The sequence below is a fragment of the Dipodomys spectabilis genome, unplaced genomic scaffold (genome assembly GCF_019054845.1).
Source record: "Dipodomys spectabilis isolate Male_0828 unplaced genomic scaffold, ASM1905484v1 ptg000066l, whole genome shotgun sequence".
Classification (NCBI taxonomy): domain Eukaryota; kingdom Metazoa; phylum Chordata; class Mammalia; order Rodentia; family Heteromyidae; genus Dipodomys; species Dipodomys spectabilis.
The window spans coordinates 10905024-10913246 of record NW_024870743.1 but is presented as its reverse complement, the minus strand read 5'-3'; the positions used below and the strand labels follow the sequence as shown (position 1 = coordinate 10913246).

The 8223-nt window shown below is 42.4% G+C and overlaps 1 protein-coding gene across 1 annotated transcript; it reads left to right on the top strand.

Annotated features, from left to right (window-relative positions):
* The first annotated feature begins 1421 nt into the window (after positions 1-1421).
* LOC122108824 (retinol dehydrogenase 14) lies at positions 1422-7908 on the top strand. The gene is made up of 2 exons (XM_042680835.1): positions 1422-1853; positions 6919-7908. Exons 1-2 carry the CDS (start codon positions 1473-1475, stop codon positions 7534-7536), a joined length of 999 nt encoding a protein of 332 aa, XP_042536769.1. The 5' UTR covers positions 1422-1472; the 3' UTR covers positions 7537-7908.
* Positions 7909-8223: the final 315 nt, after the last annotated feature.

The following is an 8223-nucleotide window of genomic DNA, read 5'->3' as shown; positions in this document are numbered from 1 at the left end:
TAGCTTTAGGCCTGGCAAATTGGACCAATATTTGCAATAAAAGAAAAAAGGTTGACCATCACTTCAAAATGTAATAGACAGTGTGGTGGCCTTTGTCATTGTTGTGATTTGTATTTTCAACAAGATTGGCTATTAACCGTAGTATCTGCTAGGCACAGTGAGCTGGTCATTTTTGTGTCACCTCAGCCTCTCATCAAATTAAATATTTGAGACATAGTATTAGTCTTCGTACTTTCAGTGTGGATCTGAACATTTGAAAACATTAGATTGTCTAAGGATTAGGCCTACTGTGTACCTAATAAGTGATAAGACAAGGGTAAAAATTTAGATCTTCCCTCAAAAGTAGTATGTGTCTCTTTTCCCTCTTCAACAACCTATCAAATAGTTAATTCTCTAGTATCTGGACTCATTTGGAGAGAAGTAATTTATTGCATTTAGCTCTGTGTAAGCCAAGCCGGCAATTACACAGCAAATCTAAGGATTCTTTTCTTTCTTTTCTTTGTTTTATCCTTTTATTCTCTCTGGCTTTCTCTTACTTCTGTTTCTATCTCCTAAGTCACCTACACAGACATAGTCTCCCTAAGAGATAAAACAGCTGTCTTCCTAGGGAGATTTGATATAAACCAGACTAAAATGTATCAGTTGTGACACTGAGTATTTTGTATCCATTATTCCATGTAAAGACCACAAGAGAAACTCAGAATTCCATCCTTTGGGATATTTAAAACTTTAACCCAAACTTAACCACCAAAAATAAAATGTCCCAACTCATAGCTAACACTTGAAGGCTGCTTGCTTTTGTGCCAATGATGTTCTCATGTGAGCCTGAGGAAGCACACCATCAAAGGCTGGAAGTGGTCAGAAAAGACACCTGAAATGAAGTTTGAAAGAATGGAAAAACTGGTGATTCTGGGTCACAATAAAGTGTGAATCCATTGGTCTATTCTCATTCCAACTGATTCCTGTTGTTAAAATTTAAAGCCAAAACTAGGAAAAGGGGGAGCTAAAGTGGGTTCATTTAACAGAAGGTAAAAGTAAATTGAAATGAGTTTACAAGACCCAGAAGCCCTTAAAGGAAAGCACACACAACACCCGGAGGATTTGTTACCTTATTATGGATAACTACATTTGGCCTGTACACAGTTGTGTAAACTCAAAGCAGCATTCTTCAGGCGTAGCTGCAGTAGAGACAACCACCACTCTGGGATTTCAGTGGGTATGGTCCTAAGCCTGAATCCCAGAGCGTAGGCTAGGCCTTCCAAGATCAGGCTGGAGACAGGTTCCCATGAGGGCACCAAACTCTCCCAATCATCGGATCGGTGTTCCTCAGGACCGGAACTACAAGTCCCAGGCTGCTTCGCGCGAAACGCCTAGAGACGACCGACCGCGCCCCATAGTCCTTTGCGCGCTGGTGACAGCCCAGACGCCGGAACTCTCGCTCTGGGCCCGACAAACCCTCCGCCCGGAAGGCTATGGCCGTGGCCACCGCGGCGGCACTACTGGCCGCGCTGGGCGGGGCGCTGTGGCTAGTGTCCCGGCGGTTCGTGGGCTCCAGGGCCCAGCGGCTGCACGGACACGGGGACCCCGGCCTCATGCACGGGAAGACCGTGCTGATCACCGGGGCCAACAGCGGCTTGGGCCGCGCTACGGCCGCCGAGCTGCTGCGTTTAGGGGCGCGGGTTATCATGGGCTGCCGGGACCGCGCGCGCGCCGAGGAGGCGGCGGGGCAGCTCCGCCGCGAGCTCGCGCAGGCCGCGGGGCCCGCGCCCGACGCCGCCGGCGAGCTGATCGTCAAGGAGCTGGACCTCGCCTCGCTGCGCTCCGTGCGCGCCTTCTGCCAGGAGCTGCTCCAGGTGTGGGTCTGGCCACGCTGCGCGGCCCCCGGGTGGGTGGGGGGCGTCGGGGCTCGGAGCAGGGGCGGGGCCTGGGCGGGGGGCGGGGCCCAGTCCAGGCTCTGACCTTGGGAATGGGCTGACTTTGGGGACCCAGTACGTGACCCCTGCAGGCCCGGGAGGAAGGAGGGCTGACCCAGGCGGATGTGGAGAACGATAAATTAGCTAGTGTTTGAACATTTCATTTTGTTACACGAGCACGACCCGGGATTTGGCCCCTGGTCTCTTGAATTCGTTTGCCCTTTATCCGAATTGAATGTAGGCCAACTTACGCCTTCTCTCACCGGGTCTGGGAGAGAGTGGTTAGTCAAGAATTGTCTGTCAACTAAGTGTTTTAAACATGCCTATTCCAGTTTTTTGCCTTTTTCTCCCACCTCCTTTTCTCCCTCCCCTTTCTCTTCCTCTACTTCCTCTTTTTCTCTTCCTTTTCTTCCTTTTCTGCAGAAGTAGGGAGTATCACTTCTCACCATCCTAACACAACCTCTGTCTGGCCTGATATCCAAATGGATTTTAGATCCTAAGGATCACTGTTCAAATGGACAGGGATAAAAATAATGCAGTGCATTATTAACCTTATTGAAAAAAATTAAGTGAATTTAAAATATGTATCTTTTGTCATTAAACCTTCACTAAAAACCATCAGAAGTGGGCATTATCTCTTATCTTTTGCAACACAAGCCAACTGGCCTAGGAAGGTCAGGTAACTTACCAATGGTCTGTCTTCAGAGCCCTTGCTTTAAACACTTACTCTATACTCCCCTGGCACAGGGATGTGAAAATTTCTTTGAGCAGATGGTAAGCAATCTACTAAAGTGGAGGCCCTGTGTTGAGACTCTTAGAAGGCCTTCTTCCAAAGGTGACTTGTCAGAGAGACATCAAAAACTAGCTGGCCCAGAAAAGACACCTGTAAGAAATGGAATCGCTTGAGGCTAAAGCAGGAGTTTCCAAATTTTCTCAGTAATTTTTTTCAAGATGCCCTTGTGCTAAAAAACATATCTACAGGTTTGTTTGGTATGTAGTTAGTTCTAAGCAACCTAGGAAGTATTTATGTCCTAACAATTCAGTTTGAAAAAATAATACACATAATTCAAAGAAAAAAGTGATTTTTACTTTATTTATTTATTTTTTTGTGCCAGTGCTGGGGCTTGCACTCGACCTGGGCGCTGTCCCCTGTCCCTGAGCTCCTGAACTTTTGTGCTCAAGGCTAGCCGTTTACGACTTGAGCCACTGTGCCACTTTCAGCTTTTTGTAGTTAACTGGAGATTCAAAACAAAACAAAACAACAGCTCATGGGCTTTCCTGACCCCTCTTCCTTTGAACCACATCCTCAGATCTCAGCCTCCTGAGTAGGTAGGATTACAAACTGAGCCACCAGCACCCAGCCCTGATCTTAAAATAGGCATAATTACTAATGGAATGTGTGCCTGTTGGTCGTTGTATTGTTTCCAGTTGATTGGACAAACTACCTTGTTTCCTATCTTGTGAATTCTTTAGCTTTGTACTTGCTTTTTACAGCAGTTATGAATAACTGCTAAAATGCAGTTCACAAACAAATGCCTTCATCAAAGGAGATTATCTTAGTGTCATGTTGAAGGGATGAACCACCTGAATTTAGTAGTTTGAAGTATTGAATAGAGTATCACTGTTTCCTCGGGAATTTTTAAGTATTCCATAGCACCTTCCATAGCCGCTGCCTTGCTCCTAATTGCCGTTTAGACATTTTGCAGGTCAAGGGAGCTGGGGTTTTGATATTGCTGGTATTTTATTATGTAGCAGGTTAAGAAGCAATACTTTGGAATTTGGAAGTTTTTGGAAGCCCTAGAAAAATGTATGTTCATGTTTTGAGTTAAAATATAAATGGGGCTGGGTATGCTTCTTGCTCCTGATCCCTTGGTTTGTTAACTTGAAGCAGAACCAAGGAAAAAGTAAGGACCTGAAGAAATACCTAAGTTGTCACCGCTTCTGAGGATTTAAGTCCTTCCTGGCTCTAGAGTTCAGTGACTAATTAGAAAAAAAAATGGAAAAAAAAGGCTTTGCAGAGGTTGGTATATTTGGCATTTATGTCATTTATCTCCTAGGATAAAAAAATAGTAAATGATAAAGTCTTAAAATAACACAAACTCAGCAAAGATCGGTGGCTCTGAAATGATTAATTCAAGAAGCCCTTCCAAAGGATTAGTGAAAAAGAGCACTCCTTTCTTTCCTTCATCGTTGAACTCTTGCCTTCTTTTTGAAGTTGGGTACTAGAAACCTAAAAGGGTCTTAAACAGGGAAGAATGAGAAATGGTTCATCCTCCAACAGGTAGGTTTTGATAGCAGTTGTAAATGACACATTTTTCATTTCATTTACATTTGGCAAAAGTTAAATGCTGGCATAGAATTAATTTAATAATGAGTCACCAATTGTGTCTTTACACCTGGAGCATGTTGGACATTATTTTTATCCATCCAAAAAAAATCTAGGGGGAAAAAAAAGGCAACTTATAGCCGGGCACTGTGGCTCACGCCTGTAATCCTAGCTACTCAGGAGGCTGAGATCTGAGGAGCTCGTTTCAAAGCCAGCCTGGGCAGGAAAGTCCATGAGACTCTTATCTCCAATTAACTATCAGAAAACTGGAAGTGGCACTGTGGCTCAAGTGGTAGAGCGCTTGCCTAGAGCTGAAGAGCTCAGGGACAGTGCCCAGGTCTAGCGTTCAGGTCCCATGACCGACAAAAAAACAAAAATAAGTATATATTCTACTAGACCAGTTTCTAAGCCCAGGAAAACCATGTCTCTATTGCCTCCTAATTAACCTCATGCCTACCTAGCGCAATGCTGAGATCAAATTTGGTGAATGAATGACAAGAGTTGGAAGTGGCACTGTGGCTCATGTGGTAGAGCGCTTGCCTTGAGATGAAGAGCTCAGGGACTGCACCCAGGCCCAGAGTTCAAGCCCCATGACCAACAACAACAAAAAAAAAAACTAAAGAAAGAAAAAATTATATAACTTACATACTATGAACACAATAAATTTTAGCACTTTAATTTGGTTAGAGTACAATATATAATCCAAATACAAAATTCTGTCTCTGTAGACAGACAAGACAGACGATAGATAGATAGATAGATAGATAGATAGATAGATAGATAGATAGATAGATAGATAGATAGATAGATAGATAGATAGTAGATCTCCTTTGTTGAGGGCATCTGGAAGCTCAAAGGAGGATTTCATATAGGGAAAAACACATTGAGTTCTACAGTCAGGGGTCAAAGGTGTTTGAGCTTATCCCTCTCAGACTAGTTTAAGTTTCACTTATGAATCGCTCTTCCTAATGTGCTTACGCTACCTACTCTTTCTTTCCTTTTGACGTCTCTGAGCCATGCTCCAACCACAATGTTTTGGTGTTTTGTTTTGTTTTGTTTTGGTCATAGGGCTTGAACTCTGGGCCTGGGCGCTGTCCTTGAGCTTTTCAGCTCTAGGCAAGCGCTCTACCACTTGAGCCACAGCACCACTTGGTTAACTGGAGATAAGAGTCTCATGGACCTTCCTGCCCAGACTGGCTTTGAACTGTGATCCTTAGATCTCAGCCTCCTGAGTAGCTAGGATCACAGGCGTGAGCCACTTGAGCCAGCTCCAGCCACATTGCCTGTCCAGGTACATTCCTAGACTACTATCTGCCTATTTGGGGGCCTCCTGTATTTGTTGGGATCATTGGCATATACCACAATGTGTATACCTAGGTAGAGGTGGAGACTTAGTGGACTTTTCTACCCAGGCTGACCTGGAACTACAGTCCTCCCATTCTCAACCTCCCATTTATCTTAGAATTATAGGTGCCCAGCAACTTGAAGTTTAAAAGAGGTCTCAAGAACTTTTCTGCCCAGGGTGATCTCGAAGCTCCATCTCCCATTCTCAGCTTCTCAAGTAACTATAGACAAGTTCTAGCACCCAGCTCTTATTTTGTTTTAAAATACTTTATTCATGTTTTCTCATCTAAAGTTTACATGTCCGGCCATTTTTATTCCTTCTCTCAATTTTAAGGAAATGCCTTGAAGTCCTTCTCATGACACTCTTGGAGGAGTATGCCACAACCAATCTTACACTTACCCTTGTAAGGTGTTGATGTTAGTAGGTCTGGAGATACACAGTGCTGGCTCTTCTTCTGTGAGTGTGCTCACTGAGGCTCTGGCTCTTTTGTAATTAGAAACCCAAACTAGCTTGCTAATTAAGAGAAGGGACATTGGTGTGTAATGATTTCATCTTCATGTCTGATTCATTGCTTTACCTGATGGGACAAGTGAGACCTAGCTTCTGCTTCTGCTTCTTATAAAGTTATTGGGAATAGATGGTGTCTGTGTTAAACATGCATAAGTTTGTTTCCATTTGTCTCTGTTGGAAGTTCACAGAAGCATTTTGTATCTTAGTATACTGAAAATACTTGTTAAAATTTTATCCTAGGGACATGTATTGTGATTTTGATATGGTCTCAGCATTAGCGTGACTTTCAAATTGACATTTTCCTCACTTAGCTAAAATGAAGGGAAGAAATATGGAATCATAAGTGACTGATCCACATCCACATTCACTTCTGTTTTATGAAAGGTCTTAGGACTGAACAAATAATCAACTTTGTACTACAATTCCTAAGTATGCATATTGGCAACCATTAAAAATGTAAAAGCATAAGACTGGAAAGTAAGTTTTAGGTTGGATTTCTTCTGTATCTCTTCCTTGCAGATTACTGTGGAGAAGTACATTCATATTTTAATAAATAGGAAGGAACTGTTGAGTGAGATTGCAAATAGCAGTATTTGAAGAACATCCTGTAAAGGAATCCCTAACCTCATTCATTAAGAATACCATTGACAGTGTTTCAGATAGTTGTCTGACCATAGGTTAAAAGCTGAAATTAAACACTTCTAGTCTCAAATTCTCCATCCCCCCCCCCCGCCTTTTTGTTTATTAAAGTGTGTATCATGAACAGGAAGAGCAATCAAGACCTATCCTCATAATTCTGTGTTGTCCTTTTGATGTTTATAAAGGAGGAGCCTAGGTTGGATGTCTTGATCAACAATGCAGGCATCTTCCAATGTCCCTACATGAAGACAGAAGATGGCTTTGAGATGCAGTTTGGAGTGAACCACTTGGGCCACTTCCTCCTCACCCATCTTCTGCTGGGACTCCTCAAAAGTTCAGCCCCTAGCAGGATTGTGGTTGTTTCTTCCAAACTTTATAAATATGGAGACATCAACTTTGAAGATTTGAACAGTGAACAAAGCTATAATAAAAGCTTCTGTTACAGTCGAAGCAAACTGGCTAACATTCTTTTCACCAGAGAACTAGCCCGCCGCTTAGAAGGCACCAATGTGACTGTCAATGTGTTACATCCGGGTATTGTTCGGACGAATCTTGGGAGGCATATACATATTCCTCTGCTGGCAAGACCACTTTTCAGTTTGGTGTCATGGGCTTTCTTCAAAAGCCCATTAGAAGGTGCCCAGACATCCATCTATTTGGCCTCTTCTCCTGAGGTAGAAGGTGTGTCAGGAAGGTACTTTGGGGATTGTAAAGAGGAAGAACTACTGCCCAAAGCTATGGATGAATCTGTAGCAAGAAAACTCTGGGATATCAGTGAGGTGATGGTTGGTATATTAAAATAGGAATGAAAAGTGAGAGATCACAGTTATATCTGTGGTCAGGAATGGTGTAGTTTGAGCCTTATACTTGAAAACACAATTTTGGTTTTGTAATAGCAATGCTAAGAGTATAAATGGGTATGTCAAAGTTATTAAAAAGTTATTTCTGGATAATAGAATTTCAGCAAAGATTTTTAAATATGTCAAATGTGATGGGCAAAAACATTTTAATTGGGCAAACATAGTATTAAACAAAGTATTAAAGAATTTGAATACATTTTCTGATACTTTTGTGTTATTAAAATGTTTAGATTTCTTAATACATTGCCATTTTTTTGTTTGTGTGGAAATGATCTGCCTGGTGAATCTTATTTCTAATAAATTTGCTGATGCCAAGTCTTCATTGTGCTTTCCTTTACAACTTGAAGTGCAGTCCTTTCTCAAGTCCTCCCTGCCCTCTCCTGGGCTTGCTGTTCCCAGTCTTCCCACAGCTTTCAAATGGCTGACACTGCTGATCATTCTACTACATGAGGAACTTCCCAAACTAATGTGAAAATCCGAAGTAGCCCAGGCTGGTTGTAATAAATATTTTTAATGTCTTTTAATTGAAATTGTTTAAGAAAAAAAAGTTTTAAATGTAGAAGTTGCATGGATAAACAATTTATAGCAATACTATAGGTCTGGAGTTCTGCCAAAGCTATCCCTAAAGGG